Here is a 12,626-nt window from a genome sequence, read left to right on the forward strand (position 1 = left end):
CATATATCACATACTGTACTTTCAAGTACCCATGTCAGGCTCCATCATGTTAACAGAATGAAGAATTTAGTAGCTAAGTGAAATCATCTCACTCTTGAACTCTCTGACAACATTTATTTAACACTTACACGTGACTTTGTGGTTTGCTATCAGGCAGTGGAGGACGGACAGCTGCAAATCATCCCTGACTTCTACACCAAGACCTGGAAGACGTGGCTGTCCAACATCAGGTAAACAGTTCTGACCTTTGCCTTGGACAAACTGAATGAGTGTGTACATTGTTACTGGTCGGACATGTGCATGAAATGACACCACTCTAATGATGAATGAGCTTTTGTTTCAATACATGGGTTCCTAACAATATCCCACTGTTTCCTTTGCAGTGATTGGTGCATTTCCAGGCAGCTTTGGTGGGGTCATCAGATCCCTGCTTACCAAGTGGAGCTTCCCAATTGTACTGACACAAAAGAGGTTTGGTCTTTGCATCGTTTATGTTTAGAATAATTGATTTTAAATAGATAGAAGAATAGAGAGAGAGAGAGAGAGAATTTTCCCAGTGATGTTGTTTGGTGTGTGTGTTAATTGTTGTAGGAGCGGTGGGTTTGGGGACGGAGCGAGGATGAAGCGCGACAGAGAGCTGCTATCAGATATGGAGTGCGTCCGGAGGCCGTCACTTTGACTCAAGGTGATTCACCAGTCTTACGTGTGTCACTGAATCTGTCATGGTGCTGTATCAGCTGATGAAAACCTTACTCTACCCCTCACGTTCTGAAGGGGAAACAAAACAGTTTTCAGTGTTTTTTACACATGTTAATGCTGCTAACAGTGCTACTGCTTATGCTATTGGTTTTACCACAGCTACGAACACTTTTTGTACCACCACGACTCTACCAGAGGCTAAACACCGCATTGACACAGCTTATTTTAAAAGGCCATTTTAGCTGAACTCAGATAAATCAGTGTATCAGCCAATAAGTAACTAAACAAATTCACAGAAATACAAAGCATATGTTTGAGGTCATATTAAAACTACATAGATTTACAGAAAACACCGATATATAGAAGTAAGTGACTGACAACATTAAAATGAAGTCATGTAATTTACATGAAATCAAAATTATAAACTTTATCAACAAATCCTCTAGTATCCTCCTAAAAATAACACCATGTCACCACGTCATCAAATAGGCATATAATGTGTAAACTAAACTTAAAATTGAAATAAGACATTTATTCATTTATATCCTCATATATTCATAAATTGATATATATTTTTTCCATTTGATTTTATTCTTTCAATATAGTAATGCCAAAATGTATGGGCTGTGCATACGAACCCTTTTTGTCGTTACATTACTAGGCTTGTGATTGAGGTCTGGTATTCTGGTCCTACTCTGATACAAATGACATTCATGTAAATACACACATGTATTTCTTTGTTTCTTACATCCACAGACCCTGATGTCTTGGATACGTGGTTCTCCTCAGGCCTGTTTCCCTTCGCCATGCTTGGCTGGCCAGAACAGGTACACTTCCCCCAGCCACCTAATTTATTCAGTAAACATCCCCATACATTGTAATACATTTATTTTAATTATGAATAGTTTTGTAGAGGGGGTTGGTGGGTGCCATGCTTTAAACCCCAAAATGTGTCCCCTTGACAACCTGTCAGTTCTGCCATTCTCTCTCAGCCACCCCCACACAGAGAGTGCTGCTTGTGCAGACAGATAATTTGTGTGTGCAGGTGTACTTCCTATAGTTAGTGCTGCTGTCTAAATAGCAGGATCTGCATTTTATTGTTAAACATTGAAACTGCCTGCGAGATTTGCGAGGGCATGACACAAAGCAAAGCAGGAGGAGCAGGGAGATGATCGGAGATGGCTCAATCTTACCCACAGGCAGGCAGAATGCACTATAAGCTCAGTATACTACTGTCACTGTGTGCTCATGCAACAAGCATATCCTTCTCTACTGAAGCATTATGTGAGGGGACCCCCCATCACCCCTTCCCATGAGAATCAACAAAACGCCTACTGATTATACCCCGCACTTCACTTCCCACAGACCACTGACCTTCAGCACTACTACCCCATCTCTATTCTGGAGACAGGCAATGACCTCATCTTCTTCTGGGTGGCAAGAATGGTAATGCTGGGCACAGAGCTGACAGGACAACTGCCCTTCAAGCAGGTACTTAGTTCATAAAACCTCAACACAAAACTACATGCAAACTCTTTTGTTGAATCCCAGTCTCAGCCAACGCTATCGTTTTCCTCTGTTCGTTTTCCTCAGGTGCTGTTTCACTCTCTGGTGAGAGATAATCATGGAAGAAAAATGAGTAAATCTCTTGGAAATGTCATCGACCCATTAGATGTAATTCATGGAGTGTCTCTGGAGGTAGGTAGCATGTGGATTTAGCTCAGGAGCCATATTACTATAAATGAATTGATATTTGTCACACTTGTCAGCAGGAGGTTCATTCAGATGTTAGAGATGTCCTCAACACACCCACTTGCTTGCAATGAATCCTCCTGTGGATCTCGTGCTGTGTTCTTACATGAGCTCATTCGGACTTCATCCGGACTTTATATACTAAAGAGCCAGCCGGAAAATTCCACAGAAAGGAGGCTCTCACTTAGACATTTGTGTTCACACATATAGCTCTCTGAAGTTCAGTGCATGTCTGAAAGCAGCTTGACTGTGTGGCAATGCAAAGGTCATTTGCGTATATGTATCTGAGATTGTTCTGGTACTGCAGCTGGTCATGGTTGTGTAGATGTTGAAATAAGTTGGAGCCAGCACTGAGCCCATGGGAGTCTCTTGTTCTGGACCCTCCATCTACTTTGTCTGCCATCCATTTCCACAAAGAATTGGAAATTGAAAACCAGCGACTTTATAATGTGGACTATCTTGTAGTTCTGGACCATTCTGGCTACCTTCAAGAGAAGTGCCCTGTGATCCACTGTGTTGTACGCAGCTGTGAACTGTGACAAAGACTGTGCAATTTATTTGCTTGGTCTCAAATCCGTCCACGATGTATTGTGCCAGGCTAAGTACCTGACTGCAGCGGGATCGGCTTGGTCTACTGAGAGGTGTTCTTCAACAGTTTGAAGTAGACGGAATAGGATTATGCGTTCATATATTGTACATGATACATTATAAGGATATTGGCTGATAACTTTTGGGAGATGCTGGGTCAGTAAATCCATCACCTTTGCTTTTTCTATATCTTTGGGATTTGGTAGACTATCGCACAGGTGTTTAATAACAACAGGAGTCAACCTTTAGTTTTATCCCCAAAATGTGAGGTGTTTCATTGCCGCATTCAGTTCTTCTAAGGTGAACAGTTCAAAGTTTCTGTCACAGTTTTGCATGATGTGGCCCAGTCCTGTTTCCTTTTCTTTAGATATCCCCTTTCTTTATTGTTAGGCTTTCCATTCAGCAGCAGTTATTGTGCTACTTCTTTGCCGGTAATGGCAGCTATTCTTGACTGGTGTTCCTTTTCAGAGTTCAACTTTTTGATAGTTGCCCAGGCTTATTTTGCTTTTAAGAGTCAAATCTATGCTGGATTGGTTATATCCACTAAGGATGATGCACTCTGGAAGGATGCATTATCCTTTGGGTCATGAAGAATCGTGAGGTCGTGGGTCAGGGCCCATACCTCCACTGCTACCCCAGACGGTATTGTGGCTGTTAAAGTCACTACAACAAGGCACTCATTTATTTTGCATCAAAAACACTGGATTTTTGAAAAAGATACATTTATAACTTCCATTCTCAGAAGTAGGAGCTGATGAAAAGTGAAGGGAGCTTATATTCTCTGGGATATGAGAAGAGTAATGCTGCCAGAGGGCTGCAAAGTTACAGTGTAGCTGATAGTTGTGAATAGGTAACAGCCCATTTAGACTGATGTCTGGTGCGTTTTCCTCAAAAGTCATTCTGCTGTGAATCACATTCCCTTATATTTGTTTTTCCTCCAAGAGACTTCAGGAGAAAGTGATGGAAGGGAACCTTGACCCCAGGGAGCAGCTGGTTGCCATAGAAGCACAGGTCAGCTCTTATCTCTCCTTATCTGAATGTGTTTCTAGCTGACTGAGCACACTCATTACTTCCTCACTTATCTGTCTGCTACATCTGCTTCCCCACAGAGGAAGGACTTCCCTAAGGGGATCCCTCAATGTGGAACGGACGCTCTGAGATTCGCCCTTTGCTCACACAAGATGCAGGGTGAGTGACTCTCTGCTCTGTCAAAAGAGACCATTTGTCAGAGAGAATGAATGTGTGGAGCTGTGTGAATGTGAAACACTGTTGCAGGAAAAGAAGATGGGATACAACTTTAACTAGACTGAAAGAGCGAGATAAGTTGTGAGGGACTGTAGTGAAGAGCTGACAGGACTACTGATTGGTTTGCCCAAATCTTTTTCATTCGCTGGTTGTCTGTTACCTTTGGCAAGAGATCTGCAATGCGTCTCCTTAAAAGTTGGAGTAACAGATTATGTATTTGAAGGCTCATCTGCTGCTAAAACACTGCACAACAGTTTATAATACTCACAGAGGACATAAATTCTGGAAAGTTATCACTGCAGCATTGAATTTATTATTAATGGTGATGTTTGCAAGGCAAACATCACCATTAATAATAAATAAATTGTTAATAAATTGTTAATAACAAAGCAATCCACCAGGATTCACACGCTTGTTATTGGCTAACAGCATCGCACTGGAAAACCTTGTATTGTATTGTGGCAAAAGTTAAGCCAGGACCAACTTTAGGGGTGCTGAAGAGGTGCAGGTGATAATGTGTTTCTTTGCTAGCATCCAGTAATTAGTAAATTTATCTCCAAGATGAAATCCTCCACTTTCATTTTAGGTACTATCCCAAATAAGTTTTTAAAAGAGGGATTCCCTACTGTTGGTCCTTTTATTTGATTGATTATTAACTACTCTCTGACTGCCAGCATCTTCCCAAATTGTTTCAAACACGCAATCATTCAACCGCTACTGAAAAAAAACCAATCTGGACCCTTTACTACACAGCAATTACAGACCTATTTCTAAATTATCGTTTTTATCTAAGGTGCTCCAGAAAATAATCTCAAACCAATTAATCTCTTTCATGAATAATAATTATATTTTTAGCAGTTCTCAGTCAGGTTTTAAGGCTGAAGGCCCCTTTGAAGGTCTCCAGCAACCTACTTTTAACAGCAGATAGAGGTACAAGCATTTTAGACTTAAGTGCTGCCTTCGAGCACACAGTGAGATCAGAGGAGCGTTAATGTGAAGCCGGTAAGTGACTTTGTTGAAGAACATTGGAAACAAACAGTGAAAATACAGAGTTTCTCTCTGGTCCACAGCTGCACAATGATCAGAAGGTTGTTTTGTACCGAGCTGGAGTTATCGTGTCCTCCTCCACTCTCCTGCTGACCTGCTCTCACTTTAATTAATAAACACTCATCAGTTATTAGGACCTGATCAGTACATGAAGTAACTTAGTGTTTGTTTAAATCGCTCCCACTCCTCCTGTGATGGGAGTGTTATTGTTCAGTGAGGTTTTCACAGTCACAGCCTGGACTTCTGCCTCTGTCGTTTGCACACAATGCTATTTAACAATTTTTTAAATGATCTGTTGTTACAAACTTGATCAAACTGAAAAAGTGCACTTTAACTTATATGGTTTTGAATTATCTTTCTCAAGGATTCTTGTTGAATGCACTTTTTTGTTGCTTTGAGCTCTGTTTTTTTGAAGGGTCTTTGAGAACTAGGCAACAGAAGGAAGGCCTACCTTATTTATTTATTTTAATTTCTTAAAATCTTGTGAGTGCAGCAGCCAAGTTTGCTACTTACTTGATTGTGATTTTGCTCTTTCTGCATGTACATAAAAAAGTGTCTACTTGAATCATCATACTGGTGAAATATGTGCATCAAAGGGTTGAATTTAACATTTGTACAGTGATTTAGAGGAGATTTCAAAATATGGAGATATATATCGTGTATCATGAGATAGCCAAAAACTATCGCAATGTTGATTTTAGGCCATATCGTCCAGCCCTAGATGACTCTCAGTTATATGTCCCTCTTCAGTCCAGAAACTCTAGTAGTTTAGACAATCTCCTTACCTGCCTAAAGGATGTCAAATGCTGGATGTCGCAAAACTTTTTAAAATTGAATGATGAGAAATCGGAGATCATAGCCATTGGCTTAACAAACTCCATCATCCAGGTTCACAGCAAACTCGGCTCCCTCTCTTAAAATATGAAGCAGGCAGCTAGAAATCTTTTTTGTGATATTTGATGCAGACCTCTGTTTTGTTGCTCAAGTGAGGAATGCTGTTCAGTCTTGCTTCTATCAGCTCAAAAAAATCTCTAGTTTCCGGCTATTTGCATAGTTTTATACATGCTTTCATTTTTCTTGCATGGACTACTGTAATGCACTTTATGCTTCGTATCGGTGAAAGCTCCATTCATCGACTCCAACTGTGGCAAAACGCTGCTGCCCGAAGGAAATATGAACACATGACTCCTGTGGTAGCCCACCTACACTGGCTGCCTGTTTGTTTTCGGATTGATATAGACATTTTATTGATCACTTTTAAAGCGTTAAATGGACTTGCTACAAATTACTTAAAAGATCTATTGACTCCTTATGTGCCCGGGCGCTCTCTGAGATCAGTGGACGCAGCTGTACTTGTTGTTCCCAGATCCCGGCTTATGACTAATGGTGACCGGGCCTTTGCCGTTCGAGCCTTCCGACTGTGAAACACTCAATCTATTGAAACCAGACAGGCAATCATTAACATCATTTAAGTCTCTTTATCGCTAAGCATGTATAAATAGTTGCAGGATTTTATCTTTTCACTCTTGACTGTTTTTATGTTGTTGATCCATCTGTTGTTTGTATTGTGGTTTTTATTGCTGTTTTTATTGTTGACTCATGTCCTTTCTTCTCCCACTAGTAACTATTCACCATAAAAGCAAAGTTACCTTCACGCTGTGTGTTTGTCTGTCTCTTATCAGGAGAAGACATCAGTTTGTCCGTCTCTCAGGTACTGAGCTGCAGACACTTTTGCAACAAAATGTGGCAAACGCTAAGATTCACACTGGGAGTGCTGGGTCACATTACAGCCCCAGTGGCATCCCTGGAAGAGGTATGGCACAGAACCCATGAAAGCCATAATGTTTGTTTAGGTTGTGCTTTTATTTTGATGGATGCATATTTTACAACTTGTATATACTGACAGCCTCAGAATTCAAGTTATAATTACAAGTGGGGAACTTGAATGTGTTTAGCTCTTAATGAAGCTGTTGGTTGGTGTATTTGGCCAAAAAGCTAGTCAGCCTAGCTTTTTACAAAGCTAGGCTGACTGCTTCATACTTACCACACAGACATTAGATCAATATGATCTGATAACCTTACACTCAACCAACTTTCCCAAATGTTGATCAGTTTCTTTAAGAAAGTATAGAGAACATACCAAAATGTGATAGGTTCCGTCCATACTATAGAAACCCAGGCCACATAAGTGTTAACTTTAAATTTTAAGAATAGCTCCTACTGTTGTGTGTTCCCATAATTTATCGGTTGTAACTGCTCATGTTTGGACTTATGTAAAAAATTAACTGAATGAGAAAAGTGAAATCTGTGAATCAAACATTGAGTTTCTACACTAACATAAAAATGGAGACCTAAGGTGAAGCTCTGCTCTGAAATGAGAAATCTGTAAAGTTAATCTCAAAGATTACCTGAATACACTTTGTAATTGTTTTCTGTGTTTTACAGTTATCCCTTTTTCCAATTTTCAGACAACTCCTCTGAGCAGCATGGACCGGTGGATTTGCTCCAGACTCTACAGCACAGTGTTACAGTGTGAGCAGGCTTTTGAAGCCTATGAGTTACACACTGTCACATCTGCCTTGTACTCCTTCTGGGTCCACAGCCTGTGTGATGTCTACATGGTGAGGAGCAGTATGTCTACACTTAAATGTCATTGTGATCCTTCCTTGTTTCCTTTTTTTTTTTGCTGTAATCTACTTGCTGTCTTAAATGAGAGATGAGACAGCACCTGAAAACACATATCACATGAATGAGGAACAGCAATTGTGAAAAGTAAGAGCAGGGATTACTTTTCTTGGACTTATGAGGTGGAACTATCACTGACAGTAACTGTTTCTACATTCACCACTGGTAGTCCAGTCGCAACACTGTCCTGTGCAAAATGCAAACTTGCAGTTTTCAATAACACAGGGCAAGCAGGGTTTCCAAACATGTTAGTTTTAGGAGCTTGAAAACTCTTGAGTCTTGAGCACCAGGAGTAGACTAAACGTATTTGTGTAGATGCAGCAATGCACTATTTATATTTATTCATGGCAACAGGGTGGCTAAATTACATGGTATCAAAGACTGATGTAAACAGATTAAGGTAAACAAAGCTGGTATTTTAGTGAAGCTGACAGTAGTTTTCTCAGTATCGAAGTGGAAGTATCTGCTGTTTGTAATTTCCTTGGCTGTGTCTGTATTACAGGAGCATGTGAAGCCTGTGTTGGTCCAGGATGAGGGGGCAGTGGTCCAGCCTGACACAGAGGGAAGTGACAGCACGAGGCATGTGGCCACCAGTGTCCTCTACCACTGTGTGTCTGTGTCTCTAGCCTTGCTCTCCCCCTTCATGCCCTTCATCACTGAGGAGCTGTGGCAGAGACTCCAGCCGTTCAGACATGGAGCTGCTTCCCAGACCAGCCTGTCTTTACAACCATACCCTTGCTCCTCTCAGCTGGTAGGACCACAACCATCAAACCTCCTCATCCACATTAAGAAACAAACATGAAACAAATATTCTCTCATGTTTTTTTTAACCTATATTTGATATTTTTAACCTTTTACATTTTTTACAGTGGCTGAGGTACATTTCTTAGTACTGGATAGAAATAGAAATAAAAAATACTTTAAAAGTGCTATGAAAGGTATATTAAAAACACAGCATGTCACATCCAAACAGACTCATATTTAAAAGTAACGTTTACATAAAAGACACTTTTATAAAACACACAACAAAATATAATTGATTGATAAAAAGTTGTCATCACAAGGAGTGACTGTCTTCACAAGGAGTGATGGTCTTTTTACTGATTAAGATATTTTATGGGAATAGGGGCAAATGATTTCCTGTAGATGTTTTTCTTGCACTGGGGACTTAGTACCTTTGCCCCGAGGCCAGGAGCTGGCTGTGGTCATCTAGGATTTTCATACTTAAGCGTTGTACACAGCTGCCACAGGTCGCGGACAACGTCGCACCCACGGAAACAGAATTTACTTTTAAAAACTCTTCACACAGTTAGCACAACAGCAGTTAATGCAGACTAAACAGTGCATCACTGTACACTGCTTTGACACAAAAAATCTTTCAAACTTCATCAAATGTTTTCTCAATTAATCACCACCAAAACTCTTTGTATTTACTTGTATTTACTTACATACTTTGTGTTAGCATATGACAATTGACAAAAAGAAACCTGTAACTTGTTGAATAAAAATGGCACCGCATAGAGAAAACAAGAGGGCCTTAAAATGTGTGGTTTTACAGGATTTCAGTTTCAATGACATTTGGCGAATGGACTTCTGATTTTAAATTTAAAACTTCACTTAGTTTGTTTACCTTTCGCGTTAACTGTTGTCTGGGAAAATCCAAAGTGGTCAGCAGTTTCAGAATTTGTTGATTTGATAAATGCATGAAAAAGCAGGTGTACAAGTGTTCCTAATAAAGTGCTGATATACTATCCTTCCCTATTGGTAAATTTGAAGTTATTACTCTGCTAGTTTCCTCTTGTTTACGTGACCATGCTCATTTCTTTGTGTTTAGCTGAAGTGTTATTTTTTTTACCCTCTCCATCCTCCCAGGCACACTGGCATTTCCCTGAAGAGGAAAGTGCTTTTCTGCTGATTCAGGAAGTGATCCGAACAGCCCGCTCACTACGAGCTCAGTGTGGCATGACCAAAGATAAACCTGCCAGTAAGTTATTTAACCATATTTTAAAAATTACACTTATCTGATGAATTCTCTAAGATTGGCATATAGAAATTCTGTAATGTTTTTATCAAATAAACAAAAATGATAAATCAATATTATTTTCATGTTGCTTGTATGTTGTGTGTTTCAGTGTGGGCAGTGTGCTCACCCAGTCAGGCCCAAGTCCTCCTTCACTTTGGGTCAGCTGTTTGGACTTTAAGCCGGACCTCGTGCCTCCATATCTACTGTCCTCAGGGATCAGACAACCTCCACTCCACTCCTCCACCTGAAGGAAGCCTCATCGGTGTGGTGGACCACTCATGTCAGCTACACCTTCACGTTCAGGTGTGTGCCCACAGCTGCTCATGTTACAGTCAGGCATGCACCCCCACATTTTTATGGTTCCAGCTTCTTAAATGTGAAAATATGCCACTTATCTTTACATTATATCATTGCTAATATCTCTGCATTTTTGGTTTTGTGTGACAGAAATAAATGACTGACTGACCAAAGTTATTTTGAATTATGGAGGGCATTTATAGGCAAAATTTTATATAGAAAACAAGTGAGGGTGTTTTTACATACTTTACAATGTATGCAATGAATAATTCCTCTCCTATAAATGAGGGCAAACTTTGCTTCGTGATGCTGTAGAAAGCTGCCGCCGCTGGATGTGGCCAGACAAAAGTTAGCTTACTTTGGATGAGTTAATATTACTGAGGTTCAATGACAAGCTCTTTGAATCAGAATACATAAAACTGTTTGCATTACAAATATATATTCATTTGGCAATTTATTGGGTAAATCAGAAGCTGCAGCTGATTGTTTTCTTCACTTCAGTGATAATGCTAATGATTTTGCTAATGACTGTTAGCATTGGAACCCCCTATGGCATTGTCCTATGTGATGTTTTACTTTATACATTGTCATATATCAATTTGGTTGACTGTGCAACCCTGCCTGCCATCTGATCCCTAACAATGAGCCCCTTGAATTTTTCCTCTGGTCATCTTTATACAATATCAGAATCAACTGTGGCTGCTCAGCATTTGTATTCATGCCAGAGAGCAGCCACAGAACGTAATTATCAATTGTAGCATGTAGTATACCTATGTGGAAGCATCAAAACAGAATTTTCATTGAAAGGCAAATTGAAAATGCATCCACATTGATGCACATCAGTATGCTGGTATGTTCCACTGTTGAACGTTTTCAAAGTGTTGATGAGGATGTTGATGTGTAACATATAGTATTATATGGTTTCCTCTATCAGAGTGGAGTGAACGTAGAGAAACAGATCCTGCAGCTCTCCCAGCGCAGAGACAAGCTTGTTCCAAAGTTGAAGGAAATTCTCTGCAAAGTCCAATCTCCAAACTTCCTGACCAAGGTTCCTGCTCATGTCAGGCAGAAGGTGGACCATAAGGTGAGCATTGGGCAGTCAGATGCAGGGAAGCTGCTATGGGTTATATGTAGTTGGTCATCATCATGTATTACGCATTTTTGTTGCCTCTTGTTTTCACAATGTGGCGCTGGAGAACAAGCACCAAAACAGCATTATAGTGCTGTTTATCAAGTGTAGAACAGTCTGTGAACATTTTACGTAAATCAAAGGATGATTGTCCTACATGGATTACTTCCTGTTGCCAGCATAAAGATGTTTTCAGGCAGGAACACCAATTAGGATGTGTGCCATAATTATAGGTGTGTGTGTGTGTGTGTGTGTGTGTGTGTGTGTGTGTGTGTGTGTGTGTGTGTGTGTGTGTGTGTGTGTGTGTGTGTGTGTGTGTGTGTGTGTGTGTGTGTGTGTGTGTGTGTGTGTGTGTGTGTGCACGCCAGCCAGCCAAATGTAATAGTGAAGAAAAACACAAAATAGATTATTTTTTTTAAATAACAAACCAGTGCACTTTGTGCTTTCAGTTGGGGAAAACAGAGCTTAGCCAGAACATTAAGCACGTTGGTCCCTCAGTAAGTGGGGCCAGCTGATAACATCTAGCTGAACGGAATTTACTAAAATTTCATAAAGGATTGGGCATCCAATGGGATGAGATGGGGAATGAGGGCTCTTCCAATGCATCAGAAAGACTCGCTTCGTGAGGAATGTCAGAAAGTTCAGTATTTTACTGTAGTTTCACACTATGATGTTGTCTAATTATATACTAGCAAGCATGAAAAAACGAATGTGATAAACATTGTAGCTCGACTTTGTGTTCAGATGTCCGCCTTGCAACAGGAACTGAAAACCATTGAGGACCAGCTGAAGATGCTGCAAGAGAATCAAACAACAGAATAATTGCAGCCACCAGGCGTTACACTGTGAACTGCTGGACGTCAGAACTGATGAACTTGAATTGTTCATAATGTTTTCTGAACTTGAGATCTCTACTCTGCTTGACTGAATGAGACATTGTATCATATAATTAATGTTGTTCATATAATAAACCTAATCTCACTGTCAAACTATGGCACTGCAGTTTTTCACCACATAAAGGCTTCACAAAGCTGAGCAGGTTGCAAAGTTTAATTCTGTTTAGGTTGCGATGCTGACGGCAAATTTTACACAACATCCATCCATTGAAATTGTTTCCATCAGGACTTATCGAATGCATATTCATGACTTTACCAATGTTAG

The 12,626-nt window shown here is 40.2% G+C and overlaps 1 protein-coding gene across 2 annotated transcripts in view; it reads left to right on the top strand.

Annotated features, from left to right (window-relative positions):
- Positions 1 to 12,454, top strand: part of vars2 (valyl-tRNA synthetase 2, mitochondrial) — a 20,948-nt gene extending 8,494 nt beyond the window's left edge. For both annotated transcript variants that reach the window (XM_035182196.2, XM_035182198.2), the window contains 15 exons: positions 154 to 230; positions 384 to 471; positions 592 to 685; positions 1,456 to 1,526; positions 2,065 to 2,190; positions 2,293 to 2,397; positions 3,982 to 4,050; positions 4,149 to 4,227; positions 7,014 to 7,144; positions 7,800 to 7,952; positions 8,519 to 8,767; positions 9,889 to 10,000; positions 10,149 to 10,342; positions 11,271 to 11,420; positions 12,210 to 12,454. In XM_035182196.2, coding sequence (XP_035038087.2) covers positions 154 to 230; positions 384 to 471; positions 592 to 685; positions 1,456 to 1,526; positions 2,065 to 2,190; positions 2,293 to 2,397; positions 3,982 to 4,050; positions 4,149 to 4,227; positions 7,014 to 7,144; positions 7,800 to 7,952; positions 8,519 to 8,767; positions 9,889 to 10,000; positions 10,149 to 10,342; positions 11,271 to 11,420; positions 12,210 to 12,287 — 1,776 coding nt within the window. In that variant the 3' untranslated portion in view covers positions 12,288 to 12,454. The remainder of the gene's footprint in view (positions 1 to 153; positions 231 to 383; positions 472 to 591; positions 686 to 1,455; positions 1,527 to 2,064; positions 2,191 to 2,292; positions 2,398 to 3,981; positions 4,051 to 4,148; positions 4,228 to 7,013; positions 7,145 to 7,799; positions 7,953 to 8,518; positions 8,768 to 9,888; positions 10,001 to 10,148; positions 10,343 to 11,270; positions 11,421 to 12,209) is intronic.
- Positions 12,455 to 12,626: the final 172 nt, after the last annotated feature.

The sequence above is a fragment of the Hippoglossus stenolepis genome, chromosome 17 (genome assembly GCF_022539355.2).
Source record: "Hippoglossus stenolepis isolate QCI-W04-F060 chromosome 17, HSTE1.2, whole genome shotgun sequence".
In the NCBI taxonomy this organism is placed as follows: domain Eukaryota; kingdom Metazoa; phylum Chordata; class Actinopteri; order Pleuronectiformes; family Pleuronectidae; genus Hippoglossus; species Hippoglossus stenolepis.